Raw genomic sequence first — 21,020 nt, forward strand, 5'->3', positions numbered from 1 at the left:
ACACACACACACACACACACACACACACACACACACACACACACACACACACACACACACACACTCCATTTAAGGTCACGGCTGGAGTCTATCCCAGCAATCATAGGGCGTGAGGCAGGGTACACCCAGGACAGGATGCAAGTCTGTCGCAGGGTCACATATAGACAAACAAACACATTCACACCCGCATGCACACATACAGACAATTTAAAGTTTCCAATCCGCCTAACCTGCATATTTTTGGATGTGGGAGGAAGCCGGAGCACTCAGAGAGAACCCACGCAAACATGGGGAGAACATGCAAACTCCACACAGAAAGGCCACAGGAGGGACTTGATCCCATGACCTTCTCGCTGTGAGGGAACAGTGCTAACCACTAATCCACCGTGCCATAAAACACAATGATCAGTCAAACCAGGCCACTGAATCTGAAATCAGCAGGCTAAGCTCAGGAAACACAGAACGGCAGCATGGGTCCATAACAGAGACGCAAACAACACAAAAGAGCAGGCATGAAGCTCGATTATTTGGAAACTGGGAATGATTATAAAGGCCAGCAAACAATTACAGAAGAAGTGAGGACACATGAGTCTTGAAAGTAGTACACAGGAAGTATAGTAGAGAAGCTTGAATCTTTGACTGGGCTGGGTTGCTTGACGCGAGGATGCTTTGCTTTAATCGCAGAAGCTTCCTCAGCTAAAATTCTTGCTCTGGTAGTCTGACTTCTGTCTTGGCTCTTGTAGAGAAGAATAACAGAAGCCAGCAAAAGCTGGAGGTTCAAACCTCACCAGACCCCTCCTACCGAGAGGCGGACTGCTATTGGCTAGTGACTAACAATTGCCTCTGCGGACCTCTGTGTGCAGGGGAAAAAACAGATTCACTGCTTTTTGTTCCGCGAAGGATGTTGCACTGGAGAGGCTGTTTATTTACTAGCTATTTCACAAGCATAAGATGCTTGCTGCCACGGTGGTTCTTCCCCACAGTGTAGACACAACAGTAGTCAATAAACTGTTCCTGCGCAAGTTCCTGAAACCTGGAGAGTAGACCGAGTTTGTGCAGTGGAAACAGGTCTATAGTTGTTGTTCTGGTGTGGACAAAATTTCATAATAAATGCACAGGGATGCATCTTTTTGTCCCTAGCAGAACACTATGAAAACACTCCCCCATTCCCACATCATAAACACTGATCTCCACCAAAAACTGGAGGGATGGATTAAGCATGGTAAGCACAGCGCCAGTGGTGAACCAGGCCTTTAACTCTTGAAAAGCACTCTGATTTGTTGGAGTTCACAGAAATTTAACATTGGTAGATGTAATGGGTGTAGCGGTCCAAGAATGTTGCTATAGTTATGCATAAACCATCGATAACAGTTGGCAAGACCGAGGAGCTGTGTGAGTTTTTATATGTCTCAGGAGTAGGCCAGTCAACCACTATGCTCACCTTGGATGGATCCATGCCCACCTTGCCAGGGTACATTACAAAACCTAAGAAGAAGACACAATACTGGAATTCACACTTTTGTATTGTGACAACTACCTTATTTTCCAATAAACATAGTGCAGACTAACTGGTGCGAAGTGGTAGGACACAATTGCAGGATTCAGATGTAAGTTTAACAGGGTTTACTGACAGTTCAAGCATGATTTGGTACACAATAAGACTGGCTATTATAAGCAAAAAGTATTCAAAGCATTAGGAAGAGAACGAGGTCCAAAAAACAGACAGGCAGGTCAAAACAGGGGTAGGCAAAAACAGGAATGGGCACTAAGAAGTAAAATGCTCAAAAGATGCACAAGGAACAACAATCTCACAACCTGACGGGGGAAAATGTGCAACCAATAAAGAGGGAGTGATTAAGAGGAAATACAAGAGGGAAACGTCTAACACCAAGCTAAGAAAAATCTCTAACACAAAACCCAAGCAAGAACAAAACAACAATTGAAAAATACTATAAAAACAAAAACCCCAACAAACCCCACATGCCCAATCATGACATCACCCCTCCGTCCAAGGCCGATCCCCGATGGCCAAGGAGCCGAGGTGCAAGGCGTGAAAGTCCTGAATCAGAGCAGGATCCAAAATAAACCGGGACAGCACCCAGCAACATTCCTATGGACCATATCCCTCCCAGTTCTTCTGATACTGCACCCCCGGCCCCGCTAATGAGAAGACATAAAACGGCAGAGAAGACAGGGCCGCCATCCATGAACCAGGTGGGCAGAGGGGGCTTGGCCGGAGGACAAAGTGGGCTGGTCTTCACAGGCTTGACTTGACTCACGTGGAAAGACAGGTGGGCTCTGGGCAGCTGGAGATGAACCGCCACTGGGTTGATCACCTTGGAGACAGGGAAGGGACCAACGAACCTGGGAGCGAGCTTGCGGACTGATCTTCGGAGTGGCAGGTCCCGTGTTGACAGCCACATTCTTTGTCCTGGAGCGTATGATGGGACAGGAGTATGATTGCAGTCTGCTGCAATCCCCTGCTGTGTCTTCTGAAGGACACAATGGGCTCCTTCCCAGATCCTCCTACACCAGTGAATCAGAGCCAGGGTGGATGGGACAGGTGAGTCCGAGTCTGTGGGTGTAAACAGAGAAGTTTGAAATCCATGTTCAGCGTGGAATGCAGAGAATACGGGAGATGAGGTAGGTAAACTATTATGTGTCAGTTCAATCCAGTGAAGCTGTGTGGCCCATGAGGCCAGATTTTGAGATGGCAAAATGTGAAGCCCTTTTTCCCACTCTTGATTGATACGTTTGACCTGACTGTTGGCTTGAGGGTTATAACATGATGTGAGGCTGGTGGTAGCACCCACAAGCTTGCAGAATTCTGCCCAGAAGTGGGAGACAAGTTTGATCCTCGGTATGAAATGACGTCCTGAGGAAATGTGTGTAACTTAAATACATTCGTCAGAAGTGCCTTGGCCATTTCCATTGCCAAGGGCAGCCTAGGTAGTGGAACAAAATGGCACATTTTAAAAAATCTATTCACTACAGATATAATCACCATAAACCCCTGCAACACCAGAAGGCCAGCTACAAAGTCTACCAAGATGTGCGACCATGGTTGCTTGGGGATTGGTAATGGGAGCAATTTGCCTGAAGGTCACTGCTTGGATGACTTGTGGGTAGCGTGCACCTGGCAAGCATGGACGTATTCTGAAACATCCTGACTCATGTGTAGCCACTAGAGCCGCTGAAGGACCACTGACGTGGTCTTTTTAATGCTAGGATGGCAGGCTAAAAGACTGTTATAAGCTCACCGGATGACCTCATCTTTAAGAGAAGCCAGGACCAGGAGTTTATCTGCTGCACCCTCTGGAGGCACAAGCTCCCCTTCAGAGGCCGCTCTAACCTTATTCTCTATGTCCCAGGTAAGAGCAGAAATGAAACATAATGTGGGAAGAATTGTTTGGGTTTTAGTACAGTAATCTTTGGGATCAAATTTGCGTGACAGTGAATCTAGTTTACCATTCATGGAGCCCGGTTGGTAGGACAAAACAAAATTGAAACAGCTGAGAAAGATTGACCAAGGGGCTTGTCTAGTATTAAGCCTTTAATGCTCCAGGTTCTTGTGATTTGTCCATACAATAAAAGGCAACTGTGCCCCCTCTAGTCAGTGATGCCATTCCTCCAAAGCCACCCTAATGGCCAGCAGTTCGCAGTTACCTATGTCATAATTACATTTGACAGGAGATAACTTCCTTGATAGAAATGCACAGGGGTGCAATTTACCATGAGAAGGACCAACTTGAGATAATACGGCCCTCATGTTGATATCCGAGGCATCTACTTCGACTACAAACTGCCAACCAGGGTCAGGGAGAAGCACAAGGGATGATGTAAAACATCTCTTTGGCTCCTGAAAGGCCTCCTCACACTTGTGTGGGAGTGTTAAAGGCTGTTTTCCATTCATCCCCCTCCCTTACTCAGACCAAATGGTATGCATTGCGGAAGTGTAATTTAGTGAAGACCCTAGCCCCCTGTAAGAGTTCAAATGCAATAGACAATAAATGGAGGGGTATCTATTTTTCACAGTTATTTCATTAAGCCCCCTGTAATCTATACAGGGACACAGCGACTTATCGTTCTTCTCAACGAAAAACCTCCACACCTACCGGTAAAGATGAGGGGCGAATGAATCCCGCTGCTAGGGACTCTTTAATGTACTCCTCCATTGTTTCTCTTTCAGGAGTAGACAAGGAATATAATGTTCCCCTAGAGGGAGTAGCGCTGGGTTGTAGGTCGATGTTACCACCCCACCACAGTCATAACCTGTGGTGGGGTGCTGAAAACTAGAGCCAGATCATGGTAACATGGCGGGGCCCCGGAGAGATCTAGGTTGGAGGACCCTGACAAATCCTTACCCCAAACCATGCATGTGTTAACACAGCTAGGATCCCATTAAATAATCCAGTCATTGGCCCAGTCAAAATTTGTGCTGTGCCGCTTTAACCAGGGGTGCCTCAAAATAGCCACGTGAGTCATGTTATCAAAAATGTGAAAACTAATGGTCTTTGTATGCTCCTCAGAAATCATTGATTGTACTGACTGCATTCGGTGGGTTATTTTCCCAGTAGGCTGCCATCCATCACCTTTACCTCCAGGGGGTGTGAAAGATGGCGCAGCCTAAGGTGCAGCTTCCTGACAAGAGAACTATTGACCAGATTAGCATCAAAACCAGTCACTAAACACCAAAACAAAGGCAGATGAAACAGCAGATGTGATTCTAGCCTGGACTGCATTCTGAGCAGGAGTTTCAAAAAGCAAATTTTATCTGACCCAGAAGGCTGGCTTATTTTGGGAAGGAGCACCCCTGACCTGGCAACCTGAAATCAGATGTCCATGTTGACCACAGTAGAAACAGCGTCCCTCCAGTTGACAGTGACAGCGCTCCTCTGCTGAAAGCTGGGTGTGCCCCAGCTGTCCTTGGTTCCTTGTCTGCGTCCCAGGACACGGTGTAATGGGATCTGTCAGCCCAAGCCTGGTCTGAGGTGTCGGACTTGCTGCTGGAGAATTCAGAACAATGATCACGATTACAAACTCCATCCTGCCATCGATCCATCTGCCATCTATCGATCTTGATCGCAAGTGCAATGAGTGCATCCAGATCCCCCTGCAGCTCCACGGTGATCAGCTGATCTTTCAGTTCGTCAGTAAGCCCTTGAAAGAACACTTCCATTAAGGCCAATATGTTCTATTCACTTTTGGCACCAAGGATGCGGAAGTCACTGGTGGAGTCTGCTACCCGCTGCCTGCCCTGCCTGACCCTCATAAGGTACCTTGTCGCTTCTCTGCTGGGAGAGGTGTGTTGGAATACCTGCAGCGGTGCAGATGTGAAGAGGTGGTGGAGTGACTGACAAGACTCAGACCGACGGCTCCACTCGGTGGTGGCTCTGTTGCGCTGGCCACCCAGTCAAATGAGAAATTGCTATCTTTGCCCTGTCGGATGGAAATGTTGATGACATTAACTCGAAATGTATTTCACACCGCATGAAGAACGGTTTGATGTCACCTGACACCACAGAAAAGCGGTCCGGTTGGGAGAGCTGTTTGCAAAAAAACAGAGTTCATGACATACGGTGGCATCTTCGCTGATGTACCCGGATGTGGACTACTGGTTGCTTAGGCTTGAGGTGCCAGGTGTGGTTGAGTGTCCAGATGGTTCAGGAGCTGCCCTACCTGAGAGCCCACAGAGGTCATCAATAAGTTTTGGCATCAGGACAGCTCGCTGAAACCAGTGCAGAGAGTACCCAGCTTGTCTTCTGTGCCAGCTGTGAGCCTTGAGTGCACAGCACCAAACGAGATGGATCTGAATCTGCTGCATCGATGTCTGGTGAGATTGTTCTGTAAAATTCAGTGGTGCGAAGTCGAAAGACACAATTGCAGGATACAGACCTAAGTTTGACAGGGTTTAATGAAAGTTCAAGAAGTGCTTGGTACACAAAAAAAGGTTGGTCATTACAAGAAAAGTCTCTGAAGCATTAGGCAGAGAACAGGGTCTAAAAAACAGGCAAGCAGGTCAAAAACAGGGGTAGGCAAAAACAGGACTAGACACTCACAAGAAAAACGCTTGAAAGAAACACAAGGCACAACAATCTTGCAACCCAGTGAGGGAAAAGGTGCAACTAATAAAGAGGGACTGATTAGGAGGAAATGCATGACAAGTATGGAGGAAAGATCTGGAACAGGGCGTGGGAAGCAGGAGGGAGGACAGGAGGGAAACGCCCAACACCAGACACGAAAAATTCATAACACAAAACCCAAGCAAGAACAAAACAGCAAAATTTTACAATAACAAAATCTCCAACAAACCCCACAAGCCCAATCACTACTAAATATATACAAACACAAAAACATGAAAACTAAATGATACGTAATACACTGATCAAGTTTTGTAAGATCACCCTGCTCTTGCTAAACACCTCCAAGTAAGTACAGGTACTCTGTGCAAATGCCGGCTGCTGTGGTTAACATAGAGAATCTTATTTTATACAGACAGAGGTGCATCTACTTGACTAATTACAAATAGTGCCAGTAAAACATTCTCCATGTGGGCCATGAACCCAAACCCATGGGTAACAAAGAATTAATGGATTGGCAGGAGAACTCACTCGCTCATCTTCAAGTGCTTACTCCAATTTAGGGTCATGGGGGGTGGAGCCTATCCCAGCAGTCATAGGGCGTGAGGCAGAGTACACCCTGGACAGGACACCAATCAGTCGCAGGGCCATCTGCTGTCTTTGGATTTGGGAGGAACAACAGATGTGTGAGGAAGCTGGAGCACCTGGAGGGAACCCATGCAAACACAGAGAGACCATGCAAACTCCACACAGAAAGGCCATAGTTGGTAATCGACCCCATGACCTTCTTGCTGTGAGGTAACAGTGCTAACATCTAAGCCACTGTGCTGCCCAGTAAGAGAACTGATTACACGAAAATGTAAAAATTCAGAATGTTTACCTGGCATAATAACCTGGAGAAGAGCAGTCTGATGTGTAATGAAAACAAGCAGCTGGCCATCCAGGGCATTTGCAAGGAGAGGCTCTTACAGGAGCTCAAAAGGTACCAGGCACTAACGCATGAAAATCCTGCATTGTACTGGCCTACAGCCTACAGTACATACAAAGGCCCATTTTTATGCATTGCTGGAGTTCTTCTGGAGACATATATGATCACCTGATCTCCTCTGGAGAGGACAGCTTGGCGGGTAAGATGGAATAAGCTGCAGTGGGACTCCAAGCATGCACTGGTCTATCTTCATGGCTAATGCCACAAAAGGTTACTTTATTACAGTCAAGTAGTTGCAAGCTTTGTGAATGCATACAATAGCAACAGATGACACTATATGTGATGAAGTGGCAGATGGGAAGATTGGTAACTTTAACAGGCGCCTGTCAAGTACACAGGAAATCAGTTCAGCACACAACCGTGTCCTTGAGGGGAGCAGTAGAAGTGTCATCCAAAAACATAGGCAGAAGTTCAAAACAAAATTATTACCATGCAACCAAATCTGGAATTGGCAGGCTAAGCTCAGGAAAAAGAAAATGGTACAATGGGTCAGTAACTCAGTAGCAACCATGGAGAAACAACACAAGAGAGCAGGCATCTGATGAGGGAGCAACACATAAGTACTGCATAAGCAGAGAAACATGTGAGCCAAGAAACCAGTGTACAGGAAGTAAAGCCAAACAGAGTGTAAACAGTTCATTATTTTACTCCTGTGTGAATCTGAGAAGTGATTACCTTCTCACTAGTTATTAAATTGTGCTAACTTTTAAGCAGCTCTTTAGTTCCATGGAGTTAGATACTGTATCGTGGGCACTCCAGATGAGCTTAATGTCTGGGCATCTAGCATGCCTGTTTCCACGAGATTACCTCCACTGGCAAAAGGCGATGGCTTTTGGACTCTTGTTAGGCAGAAAAAAATCCATAGGTCTTGGTGTCTGGTTGTGGTACCTGGCTCACAGTCAACGTTACCAACTGCAAACCATTTGTCAGCTTTAGACATGACTGGTGATAGCCCGCCATGCCCACAAGTAACTTCTAACCCAACGTCCAGGCCAAAACACAGTGTGTTATTGATAGGGGACTTTCACTCGCAAAGTAAGAAAACAGATGCCAGCCAACGTTAAATGTATTCCTGGCACCAGAGCACCCGACATTGCCTCTCACCTTAGGGTGCTGATAATGCAAAAGGACAGACAGATGACAGAACTTGACACCAGTTATAACCACATTGTTACTCATGTCAGCACCAATGACATTAGGATGCGACAACCAGAGGTCATAAAAAATGGCCATAAAAAGGACTTGTGACCTTGCCAGAAAGATATGTCTGCATCAATTAATAATCTCTGGTCCCCTCCCCAAATGATGAAGGCATTTAGCAGACTGACCTCACTGAACAGCTGACTGGTGCAGTTTTTGCAGGCAGCAAGGTTTTAGTTTGATTGATAACCAGCCCTCTTTTTGGGGTCGCTGTGGCTTGCTGACGCCGAATGGCCTTCACCCTGCTGGTGCTGCCATCTAATCTGTGAACATGGAGTTCTACAGGAAGGATAATATTAGGACTATACAGCAGACTACAAGGAAGGTCATTAGAGAGCCAGCAGGGCCTACTATAAATGTGGACAGTGACAGTTCTACACTGAATTACTCCCAGGGTGAGGCACCCTCCGAGCGCCCCCTCCAAAAAAAAAAAAAAAAACACTAAAGTTTGCACAAATAACCATTTTTATATTTTATTATTATTTTTAATATTTTAGAAGTGCCCATGAATTGCAAATTTGAATAAACACACCCTTACATGCTAAATGTCTGTCATTAGACACTTTATTAATTTGTCTTTCAGTCTGTCTATGTTATTGGGTCCTTATTTTGTGCTTGTCATCAGTCTCACTGTGGCAGGAAAGAGGTTGTTATAGAAGTGTGTTCTGTGAGCCATATTTGTCTACTCTGCTTCTTCTCAGATTGTGTGCTGTGTGTCTGTGTCTGAGAAGAAGGTGAGCTGGGTGACATGTGTCCCTGCTGATGTTGTGGCCTTTCTCTTGAAGCATTTTGTGTATATTGTGTCCATGGATGGTAGCTCAATTCTAATAATCCTTTCTGCAGTCTTTACCACCCTCTGGAGGGCCTTTCTCCTTGCCTAGGTGATGTTGCCGTACCAGACCATTATGCCGGTACTGAGGATGCTCTCTGCCAGTCCTCTATAGGCTTGTTTGAGGGGATGGAGCTCAGCCCGGCCTTCATGACCAGTCTGAAGAAGTACAGCTGTTTCTGGGTCTTTTTAACTGTGGTGGCATTGTTGACAGTCCAGCTCAGATTTGATGTCAAGTGAAGTCCAAGGAACTTGTAGCTGTCCACCCTTTTCACTTCAGCCCCCCTGATGATGAGTGGATGCAGAGGACACACTGAAATCAATGGCTAACTTTCGGGAAACTTCTTCTTTCTCATTCAAACAAATTACTTTCACCTTTTCTTTGAACGTTAAAGATTTTCTTTTCCGAAATGCGGACGTTTTACCACCAGGAGCTATTTTTCTTGGTCCTTTTGTTTACTAGAGTAATCTCGCAAGATCACATTCGTGGGAGAGTTTTGATGATACTTCTGTGAGAAAACCCCATTGGGAATTTCCATGGAATGGCCGCTGTTAAGGGGATTTTCATCGTATTGAGAGGGCTGCTGGCCGCGTTTGAGGGGTGGCCTCTCTTGAGAGGTGAAATCAATAGAAAGGCAGCTGTTGCAGCAGAAATGTGCCTGTATATGAGACGTGGCCTCTTCTGAGAGGGGCCACTAATGAGGGGGACCACTGTATTGTGCTGTATAAACAGCAGAAAATCTCTGCGCTTGAAGTTTGATCAAGTTTGATTGGTCTCTGGCATAATCTCTTTCTCCTGCCCCATGATAGTAATGCAGCTGCAATGAGTTTGACCACATCTCATTTTAAGACAACTACAGCCATGAGCTCACAGATGAGCTTAAGTAATGGGAGCAGCGTTAAGGGATTGGGAATACATATTTGTATGCCTGTGTGTATATGTGTGGGTGTATGTATACACACACACACACATATACAGTATATATATATATCTATATCTATACACACGCACATATACAGTATATCTATATCTATCTATCTATCTATCTATCTATCTATATATATATATATATATATATATATATATATATATATATATATATATATATACAGTTAATGCATTAACTGCATCATAGTGAGCCTTAGAACTTTTCAGCCTACCCTCGTATATAGTGTCTCTGTGTGTATGTGCATGTGTACAAGTAAGGTGTGTACTTTAACTTATTATCTGTTTTAATCTGGTTATTATCTGTTTAATTATGCTGTGTGGGGAAATGTGCAATATGCTGATGACGTCTTCATAGGCATGCAAGCAGTGTACTGTTTCGTTGTTGTGTTTATTGATTTTTGAGACAGAAATGTATGCAGAGCACTTGAAGTCCAAGACAAATTTCCCGTTGGGGACAATAAAGTGTATCGTATTGTATTGTATTGTATCGTATCATATACTTTTTCTTTATTTAATATGAGTGGTGGGCATGAAAATGACAATTGCATCAGCTGAAAATCAGCAGTGAGATGTCTGCACCATGCACCGTTTTGTCCCATTTGTGTTTTGTGCTGCAATGTGCAGCGGCATATACTCAGTAAAATCTTGTATGACTAATTCTATAAGATACTTTGGTTCATATCTACCAAAAGGCAGAAATGAATAAAACTGCACAACACTGCAATGTTATTAAATTTAAACGCTCCTTCCAGTCCACTCTGTTACTCATTGTTTTCATCTCTTTGCCTCAGAATGACATATTAGTATGTAATTTTATGGAGATCAGTAGCAAAAAAAAAAAAAACAAAGAAAAAAAAGAACAACAAATAAAGGGAATATTTGAACCCAGGAGTCCTGCAGTCATCGTGATGTGGGTGAGGAGGTGGAAGTGTAGTACTCGTCACGGGCCGACTGATTGTCTGCTTTTAATCCTCAACCTCATTATCACCTCCAGGTCCGGCAGTGGCAGTAAATGAATCTATCTGCCGAGTGTCAAATCTTCACACCTTCACCCTGGTAATCACCCCAAGGTGCAAATACAGAAGATGGATAGAAAGAGAGAGATTCATTGCGAGAGAGAGAGAGAGAGAGAGAGCGAGAGAGAGAGAGAGAGAGAGAGCGAGAGAGAGAGAGAGAGAGAGAGAGAGAGAGAGAGAGAACAAGCGTGTGCATGACCCCGGATTTCATCAACAAAACTGCTTCAATTCATCATGAACAAAAAGCTGCATGTAGTTATTTGTTTCTAATTAAAGCTGATTAAATATTTAGTTTTTGAAGGTCAAACCACTGCCAAAATGTATTCTGGCTGCTTCAGATAAAAAAAAATTAATCATTCATTCATTCATTTTCTATACCTGCTTACTCCAATTAAGTGTCGTGGAAGGGGGTGGGGGTGCTGGAGCCTATCCCAGCAGTCATACAGCATGAGCCATTATTGAATCAGATTTTGATCTGAAAACCAAATTCCAACCAAAACACATTTGAAATGTAACAAAAAAATCGTAACTGAAAACTGAACCAAAAACAAGCATTTTTAAACCCTGTCAACAATCTCGATGTGTTATTCTGCTGGTAGTTATTATGGCAATAGGTGTAGTTTTCTGGTTGACATTATTGGTCAGGAATAAAAAAAAAAATGCAAATTGTTAGCTTGACATATCAGTTAGCAGGAAGCTCAGTGGGATAAGAAGCTGGGCTCACAATATGTAGATGTGAGTTGGTTGCCAGTTATGCTGTGTTCTTGGACGAAACACTTGATCTGTATTGTCCCAGTTCACCCAGCTGTAAATCAGTACCCGCCTTAGATGGGGAAGTAGTTTGTGATTGAGGGGCGTCTAGTCCCAAGGGGAGTTATAGACTCTCATCCACTTCATGCTACAAAATCCGAGTATTAAGACCGGCACCACCAGGCCTCAAGACCTGGATGGGACTTACTTCAAATCAGTTAAGTGATAATAAAGACGATCACATCAGGGAATCTAACAGTAGTTCTCTAGTTGATGGTTAAGAACCCCTCAAAGTGTCACAAGCTAAAGCAGATAAACCATGTGATGATTTGGGCCAATAAAGCAGAGAAAACATAAAGCTTTATTTTTATATGTGTACCGAGGTGTACTTTCTTTTAAACAAATTACTGGATTGTTTGAATTTGTCAAGCATTTAAGTGTTACTCAATAAAAATAAAGATACAAGAATCACTTGTCTTGTTTTAAGTAGCCACAGGCCCCAAATGTCATTTAAGGTAGGATTGTGGCCTTGCTCAAGAGCAATCTCAAACCCAGACACTCCGACTCCTCACTCAGCCTCTAAAGTGCTGCAATCAGGACTTCTATTGATTCTGCAGATCACAGACATGTAAAGGCAAGGACAGGAACATTTCCTCACTGACAAAGGCGCCCGAGTTGCTTAACATTGAAGTGTTCAGGACCAAACATACATCATTTTTTGAAAACTTTACTGAACTACAAACAGGGACGTTTATTCACCAGCAAAGCTTTGCATTACATGTTCTGCAGTTTGTAAATACTACCTGAAAAATGTGATAATATCACCAGTTTGCAATATATATATACGAGGTCTGTTACAAAAGTATCGGACCTTTTTATTTTTGCAAAAACCTGATGGATTTGAATCACGTGTGCTTGCATGAGCAAATCTTGAACCTTCGTGCGCATGCGTGAACTTTTTCACGCCTGTCAATTGCATCATTTTCTGGTAAGCAGCCTTTGTGTGAGAACGTGTTGTGCGCTCTGCGGATTTTCATTGCAAGGAGAAAGACGGAACGACTGGAGCAGCGCGGCATCAAATTTTGCCAGAAACTGGGCGACAGCCAGGTGGAAACCATTCGGATGATTCAGACGGCTTTCGGTGACAATCCTATGGGCATCACACAGATTAAGGAGCAATACAACCAGTTTAAAGACGTCCGCACAACGGTGGAGAGCGAGCCACGCTCCGGTCGGCCATCAACATGCTGAAATGACCAGATCATTTCCAAAGTGAACGCTGTGGTGATGTGGGACCGTCGTGTGACTATCCGAGAAATTGCGGAAGAGGTGGACATCAGCACTTTTTCAGCACATTCCACTGTGACAGAAGATTTGGCCATGAAAAGAGTTGCAGCGAAATTCATGCTGCTGCTGATGGCGGAGCAAAAGCGCCTCCGTGTTGAAGTCTCACAGGACATGTTGTTACATGCCCACCTCTTCCACAATTTCTCGGATAGTCACACGACTGAAAAGTCACTGAAAGCCGTCTAAATCATCCGAATGGTTTCCACCTGGCTGTCGCCCAGTTTCTGGCAAAATTTGATGCGGCGCTGCTCCAGTCGTTCCGTCTTTTTCCTTGAAATGAAAATCCGCCGAGCACACGACACACGTCCCACACAAAGGCTGCTTACCAGAAAATGATGCAATCGACAGGCGTGAAAACGTTTATGCATGCGCACGAAGTTTCAAGGTTTGCTCATGCAAGCACACATGATTCAAATCCATCAGGTATTTGCAAAAAATAAAAAGGTCCGATACTTTTCTAACAGACCTCGTATATATAGAGAGAGAGATCATAACAGTGCCAAAATTGCACTGAAAGACACTATGCCATGTTAACATTTAGAAAAATGTGGTGTGAGTTTATTTAGAGCATGACCAAAGGTATCCCATTGATACCCACACATTTGATATTCAGAAATTTGATGAAAGCTCCCACTTTTACAAATGAACTATCAATGAAATATACAGTATCCCTGTAAAACATGACAGCCCCCATTTAATTATGTCCACTCACGTCTTCTCCTTGACTGAAAGAGCGCTGACAATGTTTGGATTTTCAACTCAATACAAATTTTAGAAAGTTAAAGTTACACTAATGCATTGTGTTGACTATTTGACATGTACTTGTTGATTGAACTTGGATTTATAAATTATTCATTTAAAAAAAAGAAAGGGGAGACTTAGTGATGGAAGCTTGAAAAAAAATATTTGCTTTAGAATTTGAGAGAATGTCTTTAAACTGTTGTGAATTGCAGAAACAATCAAACAGTTATGCACCACACATAGGTCTTCCAACTAAACTATATACACTATGAGATAAAGAAAACAGACTACATCAACTTTCATTTCTGGGTACAAACAATGGCATTCTTCAAGTTGAGTTAACTTTTGCATTTTTAAGGCAACAATTCATTTCCAAGTTAAACTGTCTTAACAAATATTGTTCAAAAGAACATTGAACAACATACAAACCTGCTCTGCTATATGTGTTATTTTTAGATATCTTTTAAATGTTGCACTTATTTGAAGTATGAAGTTGAAAAGCACCTTATGACATCTGTTATATTACTATTAATGCAACATCATCATTTATAACAATAACAACAACAACAACAACAACAACAATAATAATAATAATAATAATAATAATAATAATAATATGCAATTTGTTTCATTCTCAAACATTCTCAATAAAAACCATTCTCATTAGAAATATCACAGTAGTGACATTTTTTTCCCCCAATACACATTGCACTTACCTTCTGTTGCTGCAGTTCTGAATTTCAGATTTGAAAAAGCTTCAAGCTGCAGGAAAATTACTTCTTGATAAGTAGCAATATACCTATACTGGACATGAGCCCCTTGGACAAATTCTACCAAATCCATGCTACCTTGAAAAACTATAATCATGCATTATTGAAATGGCAAGTATAGCATATGATAGAGAGATCCAAAACCAATCCCCCTTCCTGAATTATTAATAAAATTCAAATAAAAGACGGAATACTTTTCTTAAAATATCTAAATCATTTTTCTCAAATGCTTAAAATGGTGTAAAACAACAAAGATGCGGTCAGTATGAGTGAGAATAATGTTTGAGTGAGAAGAAATGAATGGGTTAACAGGAAGAATAAAGATTATAAAAAAAGAATTTTAATGTAAAACAACAAACAAACGTGTTGAAAATCTAATCTGATTTCATTGTGGCTGCTACATTTACGTATTCTTTGATACCCTTAAACGTGGCAGCATATCCCTCTTAACCATCAGCAACCATTATGTGCAAGGCGGCTGCATCTTTAAAAGTCCTTTCACTTCCCGTTAGAGCACTTCACTGACATATCTGCATGTGTGGGAAACAAGCAGCAGAAACATAGTTGACTAAATGTTGTACCAGTCTAAAATATGATAATGAGTACAAATGGGATTATTAGGAGGCTGTGTGTCATCAGGCTGACTGATCCACCATGTCAAACTAGCCAAGCAAATTCAATTATGCCTGCAATTACTCCCTGGCACTAGTGGAGACGTATTGTAGATGTTAAATATTGATGGAAACATCGATGCCACATTTGTTCATCTCCAAAAGGTGAATGCATATCCTCAAGGTAATCACAAATGCGAAATATGAACCCTGCACATTTGTCACACTGTGCTGCAAAACAGATAAGCCAGAACTGTTTATAATGGTCACACTTGGATTTTTGGCTTCCTTTAAAAAAAATCAATAACCAATAATTAACAATTAACCCATGCTAAGGGTAGTAACAGATTATTGAAGACTCTATAACATAAAAACATTTGCTCCCTCTCATTTGACACTTTGTGTAATTTTAGTCCTCTGAGATACTTGGATTTACTTAGGAAATATACACATTGTCCGCTCTCTCTCTCTCTCTCTCTCTCTCCCCTATTTTAACAGTGGATGTTCAACAGACTTGAACTGAGAGCAGAAGCCCATTGGGGCGTGTCCAAGAATACTTTGCTAATTAAGAGGAAAAAAATATTGGTGCCATGCCAGCGCTGTGTGCAACAGGAGGGTTGTACTTATTCTTGGGTGTTTAGTAGTCAAAATGCGGCACTAAACTAACAGAATAGCCCCTATCCTTTCCTTTAAACTGGAGCGTGCCAGGCACATAGCATTGCGGCATCAAGCAGACACAAGTAAAAGGATTACTGGCTGACTAAAGGATTAATTACTTCAACCTGTGGGAAGACAACCACATAATATTTAAACTTAAATCATATTCATTGCCCATTCTGATGATTAAGCTGTTCTTCTTGACAATTTCTAAATGTACAGAATTTGTGCTAGGCAATTAGCTGATAAAATACTTGATGTAATGAGCTGTTGAAGTTATACCTAATAGATAGATAGATAGATAGATAGATAGATAGATAGATAGATAGATAGATAGATAGATAGATAGATAGATAGATAGATAGATAGATAGATAGATAGATAGATAGATAGATAGATAGATAGATAGATAGATAGATAGATAGATAGATTATTGTGGGTTAGTTGGTTTCTAATATAATTTTATGGGTCAAAATGGCCACAAAGACATACCTGCTGTTAAATTTCTCAGGGTGTTTCTCTCTCATAATGTGGAAGCGATGTGCAATCGAGGCATCCTGAAATACAGATGAAATCAAACATTGAAAATTAAGTATAAATCCAGATAGTGATGAAAACAACATTGTAGAACAAGCATTTGCGCATGATGTAAAAGCAAATCATAAAATATGAGTGAAACTTGAAACAGTTTTTGCCTTTTTTTGCTTTTAATCCCTCATTTCCAATGTTTGCCTTTACACACTGAAGAGTATACAAAAAAATTAAATGATAAATTTTTCACAATGTTCAAGTGAAAATGATTAATTCTTATATTGCACTTGTTCAAAATTTCATAAAGTACATTTCAAAGTGAAATAACAGGTGTAAGCTGTTACAGAGAACTCTGCTGTTTTCTGTTTCAATGCTGCAGGCAGCAAGCAAAATGTAAAGCTATGACAAAAGTGCTTCAGAATAAAATATATGAACATCAAAACAAGGTGTAGCTCTTTATTGTGAGAGTATGATGTGCCATTATGAGTTGCTGACTTTGGTGATTGTTTTCTAATTAAGAGACAAACATTATTAATATGTTTAACCACAATCATTGCGCTGGAATATTCGATCACATGTTCAAAAAGTGGGCAGGACAGTGACTTAGCCCTAGCACTTACAACAAGAAGGTTGTGGGATCGCTTCCCATTGGGTCTTTTCTGTGTGGAGTTTGCATGTTCTTCCTCCCAGTTCCAGAGACATGCAGGTTAGGTGAAATGGAAACTTTAAATTGACTTTAGTTGTGCATGCGGGGGTGAACATCTTTGTCTGTCTTTATATGGCCCTGCAATGGACTGGCGTTATTGTGCCCTATGACTGCTGGGATAGAATGAATGTTCAAAAAGCTGAATAAAGGACATTGGCTCAAAATGATGAGGATTGACCCACAATTGCTTGTTAAATCTCAGATGGTGAGCTCCTCTATTCAAACAAGAACCACGTGTCCATGGCAGAGGTGGGAGTAAGTCACTGTCAAGGCATCAATCTGCAAGCCCCAAGTCGTCTCAAGTCAGCTGTCAAACACATAGTGGTCATTATGTCTTGAGACTTGATTTGGGACTTGTTGATTCATGACTTCAGAATGACTTGATGGTGACTTACTCCCACCTCTGGTCCATGGTGAAAATATTCAGGCTTCTGGAATACACCATCTCCCAGGTCTTGAAGTGGACAGCAAACACACACACAAACACACACTCATAAAGAAGGCCCAGCAGAGGATGTACTTCCTGAGGCAGCTCAGGATGTCCAATCTACCCCAGGAGCTGCAGGTCCATTTCTACACAGCAACAATCCAATCTGTTCTATGCATATCCATCATTGTCTGGTGTGGTTCAGCAACCAAACAGAACAAGAACAATCAGGTCGGCTGAGGGGATCACTGGTGCTAAGATGCCCTCCACTCTGGACTACAAATGCAGGGTGAAGAAATGGGCCAGAAGCATCACTGCAGACCCATCACACCCTGGTCATAACCTCTTTGAACGTCTGCCCGACAGGACGGTGCTGCAGGACACTGTACACCAAAACATCCACACATAGGAACAGTTTCTTCACCTTAGGCTTTGGGCTTGTGATGCATGCATGCTGAGGTGAGGGAGGAGTAAAGGTGCACTGATTTGTAATAAAGTGCTGAATTGTAACCAACTGGTGCAAGAGTCCTATTCAAATCTTTCAAGTGTATAGCTATGAAGCACAGAATTAAACTTTCTTTTTGAATTAAAATTCAACTTAACATTTTTCAAACCTAAGTGATATGACACCAACACTGCTATGTGTATCCCTTTTGCATATTTGTGAAAAATGAACAGAGCTGTATACAGAAGGTGGTGGCAAAGTTGAGCCAGGGATGGAGTGATATTGACAGAAACCCTGATGAAGTGCACGCTGTCTCCACACGGGCTAATTAATTAAACACACGTTGTGAGTAATCACAGCTCCCAACTAACCTACAGGATGCTGCCGACACCCCAGCAACTGAGCAGTTTTCTCCCTCCGTTTCTCCACCTCAACGTCCCCACCCCCCACCCCCACTCCCTCTCTCTCCCTTTCTGTCTGTGCATGTCATGCTCAACCTTTCTCTCAGCCTTTCCTCCACTTCTTCTCTGTCTCTCCCTCTTGGTGCCTGTGACCTGGGGCAAACAGTGCAGCCACACAGGAGTGCTGGGTGTTAAGCTGATACAGTTCATGTTACATATGTGAATGTGGTGTAACTGACAGAGGTTCTTCAGCAGTATATTAGCAACATCTCAGTCAGGTCAGATTGTTATGTGGTATTAAAGTGTGAATCTGCAAAAGGTTTATTAACAGAATCCATGAGAATCTTTCAAGTGGAGCAAATTTCACAAAGGGCCCTGTCTTGTTGGTGCATGGTGTATAATGCATTGCATATGTGGATTTGGGCCACATCCAACTACCTTAGGCTATTTAAACATTTTGAAATCTGAGCAAAAACAAAGGGTGCAGGGCACACAAAGAGAATGGACTTAGGTACTTAATCATGGGCACAATGTGAGATTGACAGATGCCTGGGAAAAGCCTACAGACTCTTGAGGTCATGGGACAGAGGTGTTTGGCAATGCTGATATCTTTGCAGGAGAATGAAGGTCCTAGTCTTTAGGATCCTGGTGCTCCCTGTCTTACTGTATAGTTGTGAGACTTGGAAGCTAACCAGTGACCTAAGGTGATGACTGACTGTCTTTGGTACCAGGTGTCTTTGGAGGATCCTTGGGTACCACTGGAAGGACTTTGTGTCAAACGTGCAGTTACTTATATCCTTATTCCACAGACTGCCGTTCCTTCCTGTTTTACCCAAATATCAAACTGGGGCATGTTTTGAAGCATCACAGTAACTTCTTGATCTGTCTTTTGTCAATCTTGAACAAAGTTGATATATGCAATAGTTACAGCCATCACCAGCAAGGGCCCCTTCACAAATAACATGACTGAAGCCGACTGGCGCACGAAGGAGGAATCGCATGCCACTCATGAAAAATCAGACCTGCCTCGAACGCCTCGTACAGCTGTCACCACAACCATTCGCACACACCAGCAGCCGAAAGAAAGCGAGTGCCCATTCAACCCCTTCTCGGCAGGTGTCAGCCAAATTTCAGGTGCCACACACAAACATCCAACACTACTCGTTGGGCACTTAGGAAAGGTGGGGCTATTCTCGCTCCCAGCATGATAGTGGAGTGCAGATGACCACATCCGAGCTGTCTGTGAAAACTGTCTAAGTGCCCCACGAGTGTGCCGTTACCATGCAACAGATATTTCAAGCAAGTGTGCTCCCCCAACACATGTGGCATGCAAGTGTGTCGGCCCCCCACAAACACATGTGGCAGGCGTGTGTCATGCACCCCCTCTTTCCCAACACATGCAGCATATGAGTGTGTGCCCCCCCCCACAACACATGTGGCATGCTGGGGAGCACACTTGCATGACATGCTGATAATTATGTACAGACAAGATCACATGGGGACCTGCTAGCCATGGCTGAGTGCGCATGGCACAGCAAGGCGCCCCTCAGCTGATTGCAGGCCAGCCGCTCACTGACAGCTGGAAATGACGGCTCAGTGCAGACGACGTGTTAAATTAAAAACACAGAAAACACAGCCAGGACAAGTATATAAATAAATACTATAATAACTACATATATAATTACATAACATGATCGACATGATTGAGTGAGGATTTTTCTTTCTTTTTGTGTTAAGGTTGGAGTGCATGATTATTGTTTTTAATGTGTTTTTGCTTTGAAGCGGAGGTTGTTTCATGATTTAATGATCTATTAATGAATCACAAAGGTTGCTCCACATGCCGGATCCTAATGCTTATATCTCGCTATTTCCTCTAGGCTGGACTATTGTAATTCATTATTATCAGGTTGTCCTAAAAGTTCCCTAAAAAGCCTTCAGTTAATTCAAAATGCTGCAGCTAGAGTGCTGACGGGGACTAGAAGGAGAGAGCATATCTCACCCATATTGGCCTCTCTTCATTGGCTTCCTGTTAATTCTAGAATAGAATTTAAAATTCTTCTTCTTACTTATAAGGTTTTGAATAATCAGGTCCCATCTTATCTTAGGGACCTCGTAGTACCATATCACCCCAATAGAGCGCTTCGCTCTCAGACTGCAGGCTTACTTGTAGTTCCTAGGGTTTGTAAGAGTAGAATGGGAGGCAGAGCCTTCAGCTTTCAGGCTCCTCTCCTGTGGAACCAGCTCCCAATTCAGATCAGGGAGACAGACACCCTCTCTACTTTTAAGATTAGGCTTAAAACTTTCCTTTTTGCTAAAGCTTATAGTTAGGGCTGGATCAGGTGACCCTGAACCATCCCTTAGTTATGCTGCTATAGACGTAGACTGCTGGGGGGTTCCCATGATGCACTGTTTCTTTCTCTTTTTGCTCTGTATGCACCACTCTGCATTTAATCATTAGTGATCGATCTCTGCTCCCCTCCACAGCATGTCTTTTTCCTGGTTCTCTCCCTCAGCCCCAACCAGTCCCAGCAGAAGACTGCCCCTCCCTGAGCCTGGTTCTGCTGGAGGTTTC

General features: G+C 42.9%; 1 protein-coding gene across 1 annotated transcript in view; it reads right to left on the reverse strand.

Moving 5' to 3' along the window:
- The window catches only part of dgkb (diacylglycerol kinase, beta), a 290,604-nt gene that overhangs the window by 65,418 nt on the left and 204,166 nt on the right, over positions 1 to 21,020 (reverse strand). The window contains exon 20 of the mRNA XM_034174329.1: positions 16,431 to 16,495. Within this exon, the coding sequence (XP_034030220.1) occupies positions 16,431 to 16,495 (65 nt within the window). The remainder of the gene's footprint in view (positions 1 to 16,430; positions 16,496 to 21,020) is intronic.

Source organism: Thalassophryne amazonica, chromosome 7 (assembly GCF_902500255.1).
Source record: "Thalassophryne amazonica chromosome 7, fThaAma1.1, whole genome shotgun sequence".
Lineage (NCBI taxonomy): Eukaryota > Metazoa > Chordata > Actinopteri > Batrachoidiformes > Batrachoididae > Thalassophryne > Thalassophryne amazonica.